Raw genomic sequence first — 18324 nt, 5'->3', positions numbered from 1 at the left:
CACAAGGGTTTGACACAAGGAAAACTGATTTCAAGATAAAAGGGGAACGTGAAATGCAAACAACCTACATGTACGTTGCACAATAATGAAGTTATAAAAGGTTCAAAAAGCACATTATATCCCAGTGTAACAGAGTGTGTATTATACACTGATCAGCCATGAAATGTAACAGTGTGTAACAGTGTGCATTGTTGGCAGGTCAGTCAGATGAAGGACATACCACTGAGCGGGTTCCTGCCCAGCACCAGCACGTTGGGGAGAGGCATCGCCACCAGCTGCTGGAGGGTCTCCTGGAAGAACAAAACATAAAATACTTATCATTACAGTATTAGTTATTACAGATGTTCACAGGATTTTATACATCCTGACAAGTGTACATATTGTTTTCACTGAACATCAGAATGATTAGTGACTGCATGGAGAAGGAATCTTTAAAGGATCACTGCAGAATCATGTATGAATCCCCCCTCCCCCCCAAAACGTGATAGCTATAGGCTAGAGAGTTTCAGGCAGGCCGTGTACAGAGACCGTACAGGCAGAGGGAAGCCCAATGGAGATGTTATATAAAAGAGTATCAATTTGTCCAACAACGGACAAAGCAGAAGTTTCATATAGCATTGTTTGATGATGTCACCCGTCCTGTGTCTATGTGCCGACTGTGCTCTTGGCGGTCATGTGACAACGGTGACCTTGGTCTTTCTGTAGGTTGTAAATCTCAAATCCCCCTTTCACTACACAGGTGTTCATATGTCCATCATGAAAACAGGATGCCCACACTTAAAGCTCACATACAAATATCAGATACATATGTGAAAATGAGCACATGGGAGTGCAAACACACACACACAGCGCCACACTATCAGCGCAAAAGCTGTCGTCAGCTGACTAGACAACTAAAGCTGCTCATCTCCTGCTCCTCCTAGTTCAGTACTACACCACCATGCTGCTGCTGGTACTCTGACAGGTAGCCAGTCATGCCGACTGGTCGATTCTCCACCCATAGGGGTGACATGAACCCCAACAATCTGAGGGGGCACAAAGTACGTGAGGATGGCTGGGGGGGAGGGTCTTGGAGAACTAGACTGCCATTCCCGAAGTTGGAGAATTTAGCATTTTTCAAACACCCGAAACCCTGTTCCTGCAATCGAGAGCCATAATCATTATGCTTAAATTCGATGTCAAATGTTCTGCATATCTAAGCATACCTCTTCAGCTTTCTATATTAGAGGTCTGTGCGGGTTTACACTGATTTATTCATCTCGCTCCCGCCTGCAACTAGGTGGCTAGTAGTATTACAGAGAAACAAACCTTCTTTTTTTTTTATCCGAGGGGGCACGTGCCCCTGTGCCCCCTATGGGCATAACACCTCTGTCCACACACACATACACACGTCTTCATCTATTATGTAAAAAGCCAAGTACTCACTAAATGAGGGAGACCTTCAATTAAACAGCTTTAACTATAGATTCAGTAGTGAAGAAGTCGGTTGAACTGGTGGGACTGGAATGAGACGAGTGGGCAGTGCTGTTCTAGGGCCTGTGTAATCTCTAACAGACTGCCAGACTGACTGGCCGCCGTTTGGAAAATAACCTTTAATAATGACCTTGCTTACGGTGTAAGCATAATTAATAGTAATTAAAGCCTATGTCGGGACTTGAGCCAAAGAACTCCAACCCAAAGTAACCATTCAAGTATGTGGGGCGGTGGCCTGACCTTGTCATTTGTCCAGCGAGCAAAAATAAAATAAAAAAAGCCTTGAATGAGTAGACGTTTTAAAACTTTTGACCAGTGGAGCGAGCGAGAGTGTATATATGTATATCTGTGTGTGTGTGTGTGTGTGTGTGTGTGTGTGTGTGTGTATATATATATATATAAATCTATATCCAGTAGAAGTCGCAAGTTTACATACAACTTAGCCAAATACATTTAAACTCAGTTTCACAATTCCTGACATTCAATCCTAGTAAAAGTTCCATGTCTTACATTAGTTAGGATCACTACTTTATTTTAAGAATGTGAAATGTCAGAATAATAGTAGAGTGATTTACACACACACTACCAGTCAAAAGTTTGGAGACCTACTCAATCCAGGGTTTTTCTGAATTTTTTACATTGTAGAATAATAGTTTAAACATGAAACTATGAAATAAAACATATGGAATCATGTAGTACCCCCAAAAAAGTGTTAAACAAATCAAAATATATTTGATATATTAAAGATTCTTCAAATAGTCACCCCTTGCCTTGATGACAGCTTTGCACACTCTCGGCATTCAAGGTAAGAACAGTGCTAAAGTGCGATGGAACAAGGACATCCCAGCCAGCCAAACCATCCCCTAACCCAGACAACGCTAGGCCAGCTGTGCGCCGCCTCCCGGTCGCAGCCGCCTGTGACACATTCTGGGATCGAACCCGGATCTGTAGAGACGCCTCTAGCACTGCCTTAGACCGCTGCGCCACTCGGGAGGCACAAGGTGGAAATTATTTTGTCCATTAATATGCTCGTCTTTTGAGCGAGATTTACAGTTGTGGCCCTATATGATGTGTATAACATGGCATGAGGATAAACAGACCTGAGTGGACAAAATACTGATGCTTCAGCCACCAGACACACTCTCCCTATCCACAGCACCCCTAACCTCAGACGTGTGGTAGATGCCGGTCACACTAACGAGCGCCAGGGGACGGAAGGGCTCAAGGTCATTCGTTTCCAAGGGTTACAAAGTGAGAATTTTACACGGTTGCCATGGTTTTGCGTGTCAGTCAGGATGAGTGTCAAGCTGCTGCTCCACCCTGTACTGCTGCCATGCTGGTGAAGGGTGGATGGATGATTATATGGCTAACACCACAGGAAGGGAGTACCGTCACACTTTTTTCCCATGCTTCCAGAATAGAATAGATCGAATGGAATAACATGTGATTTGCCATCAAATGCTATCCCACCACAATCATTTTGTGGCATAAGGTGCTGACCGCTGAGTCAGATCCCAAGACAGCAACTATGTCCTTGGATAACTATCAAATAAATGTTATTTGTCACATGCACTGAATACAATGAAATGCTTACTAATACATGTTAAGAAAGTATTTACTAAATAAACTGAAGTAAACAAATAAATACAAATGGGGAAAAAAAGAAAAATAATTAGTGCAACAATAAAATAACAGTCAACGCAAAACGTCCACGTATCCATTTGGTTAGCTGTTCAGGAGTCTCATGGCTTGGGGGTAGAAGCTGTTAAGAAGCCTTTTGGACCTAGACTTGGCGCTCCGGTACTGCTTGCCTTGCGGTAGCAGAGAGAAGTCTGACTAGGGTGGCTGGAGTCTGACAATTTTTAGGGCCTTGACACCGCCTGGTATAGAGGTCCTGGATGGCATGAAGCTTGGCACCAGTGATGTACTGGGCCGTACACACTACCCTCTGTAGTGCCTTGCGGTCGGAGGCCGAGCAGTTGCCATACCAGGCGGTGATGCAACCAGTCAGGATGCAGGATCTCGATGGTGCAGCTGTAGAACTTTTTGAGGATCTGAGGGGGAATAGGCATTGTCGTGCCCTCTTCACGACTGTCTTGGTGTGTTTAGACCATGACAGCTCGATGGTGATGTGGACACCAAGGAACTTGAAGCTCTCAACCTGTTCCACGACAGCCCAGTCGATGAGAATGGGGATGTGCTCGGTCCTCCTTTTCCTGTAGTCCACAATCATCTCCTTTGTCTTGATCATGTTGAGGGAGAGGTTGTTATCCTGGCACCACACTGCCAGATCTGACCTCCTCCCAATAGGCTGTCTCATCGTTGTCGATGATAAGGCCTACCACCGGTGTGTCGCTGGCAAACTTAATGATGCTGTTGGAGTCGTGCTTGGCCATGCAGTAGTGGTAGAACAGGGATTACAGGAGGGGACTGAGCACGCACCCCTGAGGGGCAGATGTGTCATTACCTACCCTTACCACCTTGGGGTGGCCCGTCTGGAAGTCCAGGATCCAGTTGCAGAGGGAGGTGTTTAGTCCCAGGGTCCTTAGCTTAGTGATGAGCTTTGTGGGCATTATGGTGTTGCACGCTGAGCTGTAGTCCTTGAATAGCATTCTCACTAGGAGTGAAACGGTACGTGTATTCGCATTGAATTGTTCGGTACAGGGTCCACGGTTCGGTACAAACCGAAAATACATTAATCATATACTATAGCTAGTAAAACATATATTTTTTCATCATAAAAAAAAATATTGCAAAATCCAACGGCGTATAAATTAACGTGGGAAAAATATCCACATAGTGAGAACAGAGCTGAGAGACCGTCGTAGCAGCAATTAGCTTATGAAGGAATTAGCAGTTAGCTAAATGCAAAGGAGTAACATGGCAAACATTGGCAAGCCAAAACTAGAAGACGGCCCAGTATCATTCAGGTCTGCCGTCTGGGAACATTTTGGTTTCCCTGTAAACTATAACGGGGGATTGCCAACGAGCGGTGGATAAAACGTCTACAACAATGTAGGCTCTGTTCATTGCCGATAGCCTATTCGAGTGGCAATACGAGTAACACGACTACTCATTTGCGCAGACATCACCCCAAAGTGTCAATCGGTGGGACTAGGCGAAAAAAATGAAACGGCAACCACTTCTCGCCACAGCCTTCAGGCAACAATATGCGGCTGACTCGGGTAGGGCTAAAGAAATCAACGCAGCGATAGCAAAATTCATAGTGGCAGATATGAGACCCTTCTCTGTGGTAGAGAATGCGTGGTTCAGAAACATGTTTGAGTGGTCGAGCCACGCTTCACTATTCCTTCCCGTACATATTTTGCCCAGAAATTAATACCGGCCTTATACAAAATGACAACTTGAGAGGGAGTTGTCAGAAACGCGGTCTGTTGCTCTAACAAACAGTTGGACATTAGAGCTACGCTACTGTAACGGCTCATTTCATCACGGCAGAGTGGGAGATAAAAAGCCATGTCCTTCAAACACGTCACCTTGAGAGTAGTCACACCAGTGTAAACTTGGGGGAAGAGCTGAGGGTAGTAGTTGCCTTGTGGAAGTTGGAGAGGGATAATGTAACGATTCCTGTGACCACTAACAACGCTAGAAATATTGTAAATGCAGTCGCACTTGCTGGATTGGGGCCACAGATGTAATGTGAGCAAAGCATCCTTAATAGGAAGGTGGTATCCTTCTTTCATAAAAGCACAACTGCTGCACATGTTTTCAAGACAAAACAGGAGATGCTGGAGCTGCCAAACCACAAACTAATCCAAGATGTCCCTACTGGATGGAATTCAAGCCATGACATGGTTGAGAGATACCTTGAGCAGAAAGTTGCGGTGTCAAGCTGTGAGGAAGAATGTCAAAGATATTGTGACTGTCTGAAAATGACATAAGACTAGCAGAGGAAGTTATCAAAGTGTGCAAACCTCTTAAAACAGTCAACACTGACATGCACTGAGAGCATTTCATCAGTTTCCATGGTCCTGCCTATGAAAACAATGATCCTGAAATCAACGGTGGCATCTGATGAAAATGAACCCGCAGTAAGGGATGTCAAGACTGCTATCAGAGTTAACCTGGAGCCTAGATATGCTGACCTTGGTGTCCAAAACTTCTTACACAAGAGCACCGCTTTGGACCCCCGGTTCAAGTCCCTGCTACACCTGGATGCTGCTGCACGTCTGAGAGTCTACAATGAACTCACAGCAGAGATTGTGACCAATATACAACAGGTATTGTATTTATTTCGTTAATGTGACATTTAGTTTATTAGTGATTTAACAATTAAAGTCTTAAGTGTCTAATATACATTTCAAACCACAAATCATATATTTAAGCCACTTCAGAGATTATCATGTAATTTAATTCTGCAGGGTCAAGCCACAGATACCAACCCCTCTCCAGAGACGGCAGACGACAGGGGTTCTCCTCCAGGAAAGAAGTCTGCCATGGCTGGGCTTTTTGGGGAGTTGTTCACGACCCAGGAGCAGGGAACCAAGTCAAAGGTCAAGGTCATCGAGGAGGTGGTGACCTCATACAGGGAAGTGGACTGTATTCCCCTGGATGCTGGTCCACTTACATGGTGGAAGACCAAGGAGTTAATATACCGTCATGTTGCCATATTAGCAAGGTGCTACCTGGCTGTGCCTGGGACCTCTGTCCCTAGCGAGAGGGTATTCTCCACAGCGGCTGACATTGTCACAGCAAGCCGATCTGTGCTCATTGCAGAAAATGTGGATAGACTAATCTTCTTAATAACCTCTTGGCGCACGGATACCTTTAGCAGGATCATTTTAATCAACAACCGCTAAATTGCAGAGCGCCAAATTCAAAAAAAATTACTAAAAAGATTTATATTCATGAAATCACAAGTGCAATATAGCAAAACACAGTTTAGCTTGTTGTTAATCCACCTGTCGTGTCAGATTTTGAAAATATGCTTTACAGCGAAAGCAATCCAAGCGTTAGTGTGAGTTTATCGATCGGTAGACAAAACATTACAAACACATAGCAGCATAGTATCTTGGTCACGAAAGTCAGAAAAGCAATGAAATGAATCGCTTACCTTTGATGATCTTCGGATGTTTGCACTCACGAGACTCCCAGTTACACAATAAATGTTCCTTTTGTTCGATAAAGATTATTTTTATATCCAAAAACCTCCATTTGGGTGGCGCGTTATGGTCAGTAATCCACAGGCTCGTGCATGTCATGAAGGGCAGACGAAAATTCCAAATAGTATCCATAAAGTTCGTAGAAACATGTCAAACGTTTTTTATAATCAATCAGGTTGTTTTTAACATAAATAATCGATAATATTTCAACCGGAGGGTAAACTATTCAATACAAGACAGAAAGAAAATGTCGAGCTACCACTTTCGCGCGCATGAACTAATCAAGGACATCTGGCAGTCCACTGACGCGATTTGATAAATCTTGCTCATTTTTCAGAATAAAAGCTTGAAACTATGTCTAAAGACTGTTCACACCCTGTTTAAGACATAGGAAATCTGGAATCTGGTTGATATCCCTTTAAATGGAGGAAAGGCAGGCAATGGAACAGGGATTTTTCAAAATAAGAGGCACTTCCGGGTTGGATTTCCTCAGGTTTTCTCCTGCAAAATCAGTTCTGTTATACTCACAGACAATATTTTGACAGTTTTGGAAACTTTAGCGTGTTTTCTATCCTAATCTGTCAATTATATGCATATTCTAGCATCTGGGCCTGAGAAATAGGCCGTTTACATTGGGAACGTTATTTTTCCAAACATAAAAATTCTGCCTCCTAGCGTCAAGAAGTTAAAGAAAAACTTGAAAACATTTTTAAACATTTTTATCAGATGAAGTAACCAGTCTCAAGTAGTCCTATTTTGTTTAAGGCACTGCTATGTGACTTAATTTTGATATATGCTGCTGGACTATGCACTCTTGTTGAAGTTCTGTTTAAAATTTTATTTCATGTTATACGGCAGCCACTGCTGTTTTTTGTAGTCCCTTTGTTTCCATATGCTCCTGGGAATTCAAGCTACCCGTGTTTACTATTATAATAAATGGAAAATTTAAATACAAATGACATTTCTCAGGCATTTATTTTGTCGATGTATCATCGAAACCATACCGAACCGTGACACCACTGTACCGTACCATGAGTTTTGTGAACCGTTTCACCTCTAATTCTCATGTAGGTGTTCCTTTTGTCCAAGTGGGAAAGAGCAGTGTGGAGTGCAATCGAGATTGCGTCATCTGTGGATCTGTTGGGGCGGTATGCAAATTGGAGTGGGTCTAGGCAGGTGTTTAAGTGTTTCTGGGCAAAGGGACTACGGTAGTTTGCTTAAATCTTGGTATAATACTGCCTCGGTCAAGGACAGGTTGAAAATGTCAGTGAAGACACTAGTCAGTTGGTCAACGCATGCTCGGAGTACACATCCTGGTAATCAGTCTGGCCCTGTGGCCTTGTGAATGTTGACCTGTTTAAAGGTCTTACTCATATCGGCTACAGAGAGCGTGATCACACATTCTTCCACAACAGCTAGTCCTCTCATGTAGGCAGCCACGTCTCGGTGAAACATAAGACTGCAGTTTTTAAATGTCCTGTTGGTAGGATAGTCTTGATCAGAGCTCATCCAGTTTATTATCCAATAATTGCACGTTGGCTAATAAGACTGATGGCAGATGTGGGTTATCCATTCGCCGTCTGATTAATTACCAGGCACCCCGACCTACGACCCTACATCTCTGTCTCTTCTTCATGCGAATGATGGGGATTTGGGACTTGTCCGGTGTCTGAAGTAAATCCTTTGCATAGAACTCGTTAAAGAAAAAAAATCTTTGTCCAGTATGAGGTGAGTAATCGCTGTTCTGATATCCAGAAGCTCTTTTTGATCATAAGAGACGGAAACATTATGTACAAAAGCTACAAATAATGCTACAAAAAAAAGTACAGAACAATTGGTTAGGAGCCCGTAAAACTGCAGCCATCTCCTCTGGCGCCACTAAACCCAAAGAGGAATAAATACAAACACCCTTTCTCTCCACCACACACATGTCCCTTCTAGCTGCTGCCTCGCCTGCCGACACACACCTGTCCCTTACAACTAGCACATGTTTGCAATGCAATCACATACTGTGGCACTGTCAGGCACTGAGTCAAAAGCCTGAGTGTACGTTAGCCAGTCCACCAACCTTATCTGCTCTCTGTCACCTCTATTTGGGTTAAGAAGCTGAACTATCTGCTATTGCAAAGAGAGAAAACACAGGGAATGGAAAGCCTCAGATCCAGGCTAAAACGACCTCAAGTGTATTCCTTTGTTTGGTTTATGAAATCTCACTCTTTAAATCCCCGAATAAATGCTTGAAGTGGGGGTTTGGATTCTAAATAGAGCAGTGGGAGGTGCACAGATTGGCCAATGAATGATAAACTCCATGATGTTTCATTATGGATGCTTGATTAGGCAAAGCAAAACAAGCAGCATAGGACTAATTGCTAAATTAAAAGGCTAAATGAGTTGATGCTAAAAACAAGGTTAGCATATTAAAGACATGCTCTGGAAATTTAGGAATATTAAATATTTTTTAAACCTCCCACTTTCGGCTGGATTTCTCAATGTGTAGTTCACACATGCATAATCTATGAGCACAATTAGCATTTTACCTTAGCTACGAAATCTAGTTTTAAAGTTGTTTTTCTGGGAGCTGTGCTGCACCATGTGGATGGGGTCTAGCGTGGGGGGGGGGCTTCCTGGGGCAAACATCTATAGACGGTTTGGCTAACAATGTCACAAATGTTACGTGCACATCGATGTGACTGGAAGCCGTAATTTGTTATGGTTTGCACTTGGGACGATATTTTCTCAGCTAAATCGGCAGAACATAATAGCAGCTCAATTCATAGGCCTTTGCTACAAATTAAACAATTAACACATCTGGTTAGTAGGCTATATAAATCAGTTCAATGTCAATAATACATCCTAATATTTTTAATCTGATTACACTGCTAAAAATCAAGTTGTTTTTTTATATATATTTCTTGGTGCGTTGATTGAGGAAAAACCGCTTGCAATCAAGAGAAAATGTCGCTCTGAAAAAGTCTCAAAAAGGTGGATATTGAAAAGTTTCAGGGAAGAATTGACAGCGAAATAAGCATTCTTACTATATTTCTCCAATGTCAATCCAAAGTGTCTTGTTTGCAATGAAACGGTTGCGGTTTGCAAATAATTCAATAATATTAGACATCAGTATGAATCTAAACATGACACTTTCAAAAGTTACTCATCCACCCAGACAGAGGCGGCTCGCCTGATCCAGATAAATGTAAGCTTCAACTCGGGGCTACTCATCCGTAGCTTAACCCAAGAGAAGGGCTTCCCTAAAAGCTTCCTGAGTTTAAACATCTTGTCAGAAAGTGAAAAGCTCAAATAATAGGGACAGAATAGGTCCATTTTCTGGCTCCTCAAAATTGAAGGCAGCATCAGAATGTCAGATACAAATAACATATCCCCATAAGCATCAGCGTCACATCTTTTGTAGAGGTGGGCGGTATAGCGGGATGAACGCGAATACCGGTATGACGTTTTGCCATGATATGGATTTTGCCATGTCATGATGAATTAATAAAATAAGCCGTTGTTTCATTCAAGATTTCAGGCGAGTGTTACGGCCTATTGGGCTAGTTCAAATTGTTTCTCTTTTACTAAAAACATATACTTTTTTAGCAATGACAAAAACTAGAAGCATGGATGTTACACGCAATCTGCCTACCAATCAAAGTATACGAACAAGCATGCGCAACTGCAGAGTAAGCAAACATTTAGTGAAGTAAACCCCTTTCGTTAGCAAGTGTCCGAAAATCAAGCGCAAACGTGTAAGCAAGCATTGAGGATGACTGAAGACAAGGAAAATAACACTGTTGAGGTTGATTCGCAGGACGAAGAATTGATTAGAAAAAAAGAAAGAAAAAGGGGGCCTCTGTGGTTTGGAATTGGTTTCGCTTTAAGATCACTGACCAACAGTACTGTGCAAGTTGTGTCAACGCATTATGCTAGCCAGAGGTGGAAACATTAGCAATATATTTCAGTACCTGAAAACCCTGAATGTGTGCGCAAATTAGAGGTCGACCGATTAAATCGGCATGGCCGAATAATTAGGGCAGATTTCAAGTTCATAACAATCGGTAATCTGCATTTTTGGACACCAATTATATTGCAATCCGCGAGGAGACTGCGTGGCAGGCTGACCACCTGTTACGCAAGTGCAGCAAGGAGCCAATGTAAGTTGCTAGCTAGCATTAAACGTATCTTATCAAAAAAACTTTCACATAATTACTAGTTAACTACACATGGTTGATGATATTACTAGGTTAACTATCTTGTCCTGCGTTGCATATAACCAATGCGGTGCCTGTTAATTTATCGAATCACAGCCTACTTCACCAAACGGGTAGTGATTTAGCAAAAGCACATTTGCGAAAAAAAAAGCACAATCGTTTCACCAATGAACCTAACCATAAACATCAATGCCTTTCTTAAAATCAATACACAAGTATATATTTTTAAACCTGCATATTTAGTTATAAGAAATTCATGTTAGGCAATATTAACTAGGGAAATTGTGTCACTTCTCTTGCGTTCCAGTGCAAGCAGAGTCAGGGTATATGCAACAGTTTGGGCCACCTGGCACGTTGCGAACTAATTTGCCAAAATTGTACATAATTATGACATAAATCAAAACAAATGTATTTATATAGCCCTTACATCAGCTGATATATCAAAGTGCTGTACAGAAACCCAGCCTAAAACCCCAAACAGCAAGCAATGCAGGTGTAGAAGCACGGTGGCTAGGAAAAACTCCATAGAAAAGGCCAAAACCTAGAGAGGAACCAGGCTTTGAGGGGTGGCCAGTCCTCTTCTGGCTGTGCCGGGTGGAGATTATAACAGAACATGGCCAAGATGTTCATAAATGACCAGCATGGTCAAATAATAATAGTCACAGTAGTTGTCGAGGGTGCCACAGGTCAGGGAGTAAATGTCAGTTGGATCATTGAGAGTATCTCTACCGCTCGGCTGAAGGTTGTGCAATATAACAGAAATATTTAGACTTAGGGTTGCCACCCGTTCGATAAAATACGGAATGGTTCCGTATTTCCCTGAAGGAATAAACGTTTTGTTTTCGAAATTATAGTTTCCGGATTTGACCATATTAAATGACCAAAGGCTCGTATTTGTGTTTATTATATTATAATGAAGTCTATGATTTGATTAGCAGTCTGACTGAGCGGTGGTAGGCAGCAGCATGCTCGTAAGCATTCATTCAAACTTTACTGTGTTTGCCAGCAGCCCTTAGCAATGCTTGAAGCACAGCGTTGTTTATGACTTAAAGCCTATCAACTCCTGAGATTAGACTGGCAATACTAAAGTGTCTATTAGAACATCCAATAGTCAAAGGTATATGAAATACAAATGGTATAGAGAGAAATAGTCGACGCGTCATAATTCCTATAATAACTACATCATAAAACTTCTTACCTGGGAATATTGAACCACCAGCTTTCATATGTTCTGAGCAAGGAACTTAAACGTTAGCTTTTTTTACCTGGCACATATTGCATTTTTACTTTCTTCTCCAACACTGTTTTTGCATTATTTAAATCAAATTGAACATGTTCCATTATTTATTTGAGACTAATTTGATTTAATGTTTTATATTAAGTTAAAATAAAAGTGTTCATTCAGTATTGTTGTAAATGTCATTACAAATATATATATTTTTTTAAATAATAATATGGCATCAGCTTTCTTTGGGTCCGCCAATAATCGGTATCAGCATTGAAAAATCATAAATCGGTCAACCTCTAGCGCGAATATGAAGAATCTAGCAGAATGCGTGCAACAAACCCCCAGAGCAAGTCTCAAGACATCTTCAAGTCAGACCTGCACTCAGCTATAACTCAAGGCATCATTCGTTAGTGGTACTCCCTATGACAAAAAGAGGAACGAGATAACAAATGCAGTTAAGTATCACATAGCGAAAGACATGGAACCAATTAAACTGTGGATAAAGACCGTTTCAGAAAGTTGATTTGAACGCTAGACCCAAGATACGAGATCCAGAGCTTCACAAAACATGTCTAACAGAACTCTACACAGAATGGCAACGCTGTCCTGACAACAAAATCCCTAACGCTGCATTCTTCTTTACCACTGCCGACTTATGATCAAGCCGGACCACAGAGCCATACATTAGCCTCACGATTCATTACATTGACGACAACTTGAAGCTGCAAAGCCAATTCCTTCAAACCTCTTATTTCCCAGATGATCACACCGGAGAAATAATTGCAGCTGGGCTGAGGGAGGCACTTTCCTCCTGAGGCCTGAAAGAGTTGCGTCAAGTATGTAGGACTACAGACAGCGGATCGAACATGGTCAAAGCATTGGAGCTAAAAAATAAATTACAAAAATGGACAAGACTAGGGTATTCCGGACACAGGCTATACATTGCTATTGGTAAGTTTCAAAATGTCCCAAGCACAGAGCTAGGTAGAATAATTACATCACTTAAAAATAAAGAAAAAAATGCAGAACTATAGTTAAGTTCTGTTTAAAGTTATAATTGACTACACGGTCTGATCCTTCTTATATGTTACGCCGAATATATACAGCTACGCAAATCTATAATATTTGTAATTTGTTTACGTGTGCAACATTACATGGATTACATTGCTTAATTATAATTGATACAGTTGCCTATGGTTTCAATATATGCATCCGTCCTCTTTTTCAATAATAATTTATTGAGTAGGCTATCCTGTTTTCTAATGCAACATAGCTCTCTTAATCACAACAGTTGTAAATCTATAAATGGATTACATTTGTAATCATGTCCAGTGTCCATGCTGTAAATGGCTGTAATTATAGAAGATGCAATATTATTTCTATTGAATAATTGTGATTCATATGTAATTCTTTTTCACCTTTTTATTTTTTCAGAGAAGAGTGTCCAAAATGAACCTCTGGTTTCCCGGGCCACTGGAGTGTGCAAGAAACTGGTCAGCACATTTTCCTAAAGTTAGAAGAAGCAGAAGGCCCTGACAAGTGCACAAGGTAAACAGAGCCTGCCCCTCCACAAACTCATCACAGAATCACCGACAAAGTGGGGATCTCGACTGCAGATGATGGAAAGAGTCCTGGTGCAGGAAAAGGCCATCACACAAGTCCTGGCAGCAGGCAAAAAAAGAACACGGCACCTTGCACCCTCCGGGCAAGACATTGATGCCTTTGAATCTATCACTGCAGCCCCTCCAGGATTTCACAGATGCCCTGTCAGGAGAGACATACATGAGTGTGTACTATCTGAAGCCGATCCTCAATTTGTTCAAGACGGAGGTTCAGAAATCAAATGAGGGCGAAGCCAAACTGACCCAAGAGATTATGAATGTCCTCAATTACCTGAATGACAAATGCACCAACCCTGAAACAGATGAGCTGCTCACCATGGCTACCTTTCTGCACCCAAGGTTCAAGACCACCTACATGACCACTGAGAAGCTGGTGGAGGTGAAGGTGAGCAGCTGCCTGAGACAGAAGCCCTCCTGGTAGGGAACACAGCCGTGGGAGACTTCTCTCTTGAAGAGTACCAGAGTGAGAAAGAAGCTGCCACTGCTCCACAATCAGCAAAGAAGTCCAAGAAGAGTCTTGGGAGCATCTTTAAAAAAAAACATTAGTGCACCTGCCTTAAGAACCCAGAGACCAGTCACCGAGCAAGAGCTGGACAGCTACACTGATGATGGCAGCAGACAGTGAGGCTGATCCTTTGGAGTGGTGGCGACTTCACGCATCCAACTTCCCACAAGTGAGTTGTCTGACAAAGAAATACTTATGCATCCCTAACTTTCTCTTCTTTCTCACTATGGTCCTCTTCAAGAGAGAAGTCTCCCACGGCTGTGTGCCCTCAGAGATTTAGCAATGGGGGCAATGTGGTCACATGCCAGACGGCAACTTTGAAGCCTGAAACTGTCAATAGGCTGGTGTTCCTGGCACAGAACTTGTGAAGAGGGAAGCAGTGAATTGTTACATGGTGAACTGAGAAACATACAGTCTGTCTGGTTAATGCCCCCCTTTCTGCTTCTATAAGGTTAAAAGCAACTTTGGGCTTATACATTTTTATTTTTTTTAATAGATTGGAATAAATGGGCTCCAATAAAGCCCTTTTGTTGTTAGTTTAGTCAAATTCAAAATGTTGAAATTACTTTCAGCACCATTTGCTGTCTACCTCTGATTATGCCTCAGCCGCTCCATAGCTGACGTCTGCCCGCTTGCAATTCTTGTTGACCGCACTCTTTGTTCCTGCACTCTCTCCTCATTAATAAGTTAATGATTTAAAAAGTGTGTCTCATGACATTGCAATACATTTGGGCTCCCATCTAATGCTACAGAAAAACCCCACAGGCTACTACTCTTTCTACTGTAGGCTACATAGGTCTAATTTATGTTAAATTAATTTGATGGCGCATTGGTGGAGAGCCGCAGCTCTGCGTTTCTCCAACAGCACCCTGGAGAGGCACGCTGGGCATGGAAAATATAAATATTTTGTAGCACTGCCTTTGGCAAAGTATGCATTGCTTATCATGGGGCGGCATCAGCACTCACCTAAATAGCCTTCATGCCACTGAGTGAGAGAAGATATTGTTTTTGGAAAGAATAATGTGAGGTGTTGTTGGAGGTGCGTCTTGGTCAGTTGAGCTCAAAAAATTCCGCCCTTGTCAAACTGCCGCTCCAGGCAGCTGCCTAATCCTAGATTTATATTTGATTCAAAAGCATCTCTAGTCAAAGACATGTCATTTAACTTTTAAAATGTATTACCTTTTATTGGGGCTCCCGAGTGGCCCATCTTAGTGCTACAGGTACTAACACGGAACCCAAACCGGCTGCGTGCGCGCGCTATCGTGCATAAATTTATTTTGCCATCCCACACCTAACGCAATCACGAAAAGCAGGTTAAAATATCAAAACAAACTCTGAACCAATGACATTAATTTGGGGACAGGTCGAAAAGCATTAACCATGTATGGCAATTTAGCTAGTTAGCTTGCACTTGCTAGCTAACGTTAATTTGTCCTATTTAGCTAGCTTGCTGTTGCTAGCTAATTTGTACTGGGTTATAAACATTGAGTTGTTAATTTGACCTGAAATGCACAAGGACTTCTACTCCGACAATTAATCCACACATAAAACGGCCAACCGAATCGTTTCTAGTCATCTCTCCTCCTTCCAGGCTTTTTCATCATTGAACTTATATGGTGATCGCATCAAACTTTCATTGTATTACCACGACAACAAAGTTTGTCTTTCAATCACCCACGTGGGTATAACCAATGAGGAGATGGCACGTGGGTACCTGCTTCTATAAACCAATGAGGAGATGGGAGAGGCAGGACTTTCAGCGTGATCTGCGTCAGAAATAGAAAATTCTATTTTCGCCCTTGACGTCGCAGACGCTCGTTGGCCGCGCGAGCAGTGTGGGTGCAATAATTGAATAACATGGATTTCTAAATTTATTTTGCGACGCTCGCGCACGCGACATGTCCGGTCAGCATGTAAGAGGCTGTCACAACCGGCCGCGATTGGGAGTCCCATAGGGCATCGTCCGGGTTTCGCCGGTGTAAGCCGTCATCGTAAATAAGAATATATTCTTAACCCAGACACTTTTTAAATCATTAACTTATTACAGACACCCTGGTTCGAATCCAGGCTGTCACAACCAGCCGTGATTGGGAGTACCATAGGGAGGCGCAAAATTGGCCCAGCATCGTCCGGGTTTCGCCGGTGTACGCTGTCATCGTAAATAAGAATATATTCTTAACCCAACTTGCCATGTTCAATAAAAGGATACATTTTAAATTTAAAAAATACAGTTGAAGTCAGAAGTTTACATACACCTTAGCCAAATACATTTAAACTCAGTTTTTCACAATTCCTGACATTTAATCCTAGTAAAAATTCCCTATCTTAGGTCAGTTAGGATCACCACTTTAATTTTAAGAATGTGAAATGTCAGAATAATAGTAGAGAGAATGATTTATTTATTTCATCACATTCCCAGTGGGTCAGAAGTTTACATGCACTCCATTAGTATTTGGTAGCATTGCCTTTAAATTGTTTAACTTGGGTAGCCTTCCACAAGCTTCCCACAATAAGTTGGATGAATTTTGGCCCATTCCTCCTGACAGAGCTGGTGTAACTGAGTCAGGTTTGTAGGCCTCCTTGCTCCTACACGCTTTTTCAGTTCTGCCCACACATTTTCTATAGGATTGAGGTCAGGGATTTGTGATGGCCACTCCAATACCTTGACTTTGTTGTCCTTAAGTCATTTTGCCACAACTTTAGAAGTATACTTGGGGTCATTGTCCATTTGGAAGACCCATTTGCGACCAAGCTTTAACTTCCTAACCAATGTCTTGAGATGTTGCTTCAATATATCTACATAGTTTTCTTTCCTCAGGATGTCATCTATTTTGAGAAGTGCACCAGTCCCTCCTGCAGCAAAGCACCCCCACAACATGATGCTGCCGCCCCCGTGCTTCACGGTTGGGATGGTGTTCTTCAGCTTGCAAGCCTCCCCCTTTTTCCTCCAAACATAACAATGGTCATTATGGCCAAACAGTTCTATTTTTGTTCCATCAGACAAGAGGACATTTCTCTAAAAAGTACGATCTTTGTCCCCATGTGCAGTTGCAAACCGTAGTCTGGCTTTTTTTAATGGTGGTTTTGGAGCAGTGGCTTCTTCCTTGCTGAGCGGCCTTTCAGGTTATGTCGTTATAGGACTTGTTTTACTGTGGATATAGATACTTTTGTACCTGTTTTCCAGCATCTTCACAAGGTCCTTTGCTGTTCTGGGAATGATTTGCACTTCTCGCACCAAAGTACGTTAATCTCTAGGAGACAGAACGCATCTCCTTCCTGTGCGGTATGATGGCTGTGTTGTCCCATGGTGTTTATACTTGCGAACTATTGTTTGTACAGATAAACGTGGTACCTTCAGGCATTTGGAAATTGCTCCCAAGGATGAACCAGACTTGTGGAGGTCTACAATGTTTTTCTGAGGTCTTGGCTGATTTCTTTTGATTTTCCCATGATGTCAAGCAAAGAGGCACTGAGTTTGAAGGTAGGCCTTGAAATACATCCACAGGTACACCTCCAATTGACTCAAATAATGTCAATTAGCCTATCAGAAGCTTCTAAAGTCATGACAATTTTCTGGAATTTTCCAAGCTGTTTAAAAGGCACAGTCAACTTCTGACCCACTGGAATTGTGATACAGTGAATTAAGTGAAATAATCTGTCTAAGCAATTGTTGGGAAAATTACTTGCGTCATGCACAATGTAGATGTCCTAACAGACTTCCCAAAACTATAGTTTGTTAGCAAGAAATTTGTGGAGTGGTTGAATAACGAGTTGTATATATATATATATATATATATATATATATGCTGTGGCATAAACACAACCAGTCATGTTTTTATATTATTGTCAAAATCACTCAAGGGGCTCCTTCACTAGGCTACTCATGCACGTTGATCCACTCGCAACACATTTCCAGCCTCCAAACAGTGGTGAATGGAAAGAGAAATCTGTTACACAAAACACCAAAAAGTGTAATGCCATTTTGGCGACAGAATGAATTGCTCCACTGCTGTCCGTGCGTCTCAGTGTCGGCCACTCATCTCTGCCTTGGCAAAATGTCAGTGTTCTCGTCGAACCACATCGCATTTTGGAGCATAAGCTATAGGCCTACCACCCGTTTTCAAGTCCATTCGCTCATCTTTCATGCCTCAACATGCAGTGATGG

At 42.1% G+C, this 18324-nt stretch overlaps 1 protein-coding gene across 7 annotated transcripts in view; it reads right to left on the bottom strand.

Annotated features, from left to right (window-relative positions):
• The window catches only part of LOC139570992 (girdin-like), an 87024-nt gene that overhangs the window by 53065 nt on the left and 15635 nt on the right, over nucleotides 1–18324 (bottom strand). For all 7 annotated transcript variants that reach the window (XR_011674216.1, XM_071393414.1, XM_071393413.1 and 4 more), the window contains one exon: nucleotides 221–290. Coding sequence is in view for 6 of the 7 variants with exons in the window: in XM_071393414.1 (XP_071249515.1) it covers nucleotides 221–290 (70 nt within the window). In the remaining variant the exon portion in view is untranslated. The remainder of the gene's footprint in view (nucleotides 1–220; nucleotides 291–18324) is intronic.

This window comes from Salvelinus alpinus, chromosome 3, assembly GCF_045679555.1.
Source record: "Salvelinus alpinus chromosome 3, SLU_Salpinus.1, whole genome shotgun sequence".
Taxonomy (NCBI): domain Eukaryota; kingdom Metazoa; phylum Chordata; class Actinopteri; order Salmoniformes; family Salmonidae; genus Salvelinus; species Salvelinus alpinus.
Note: the sequence above shows the minus strand (reverse complement) of the source record. Positions and strands in the feature narration are given on the sequence as shown.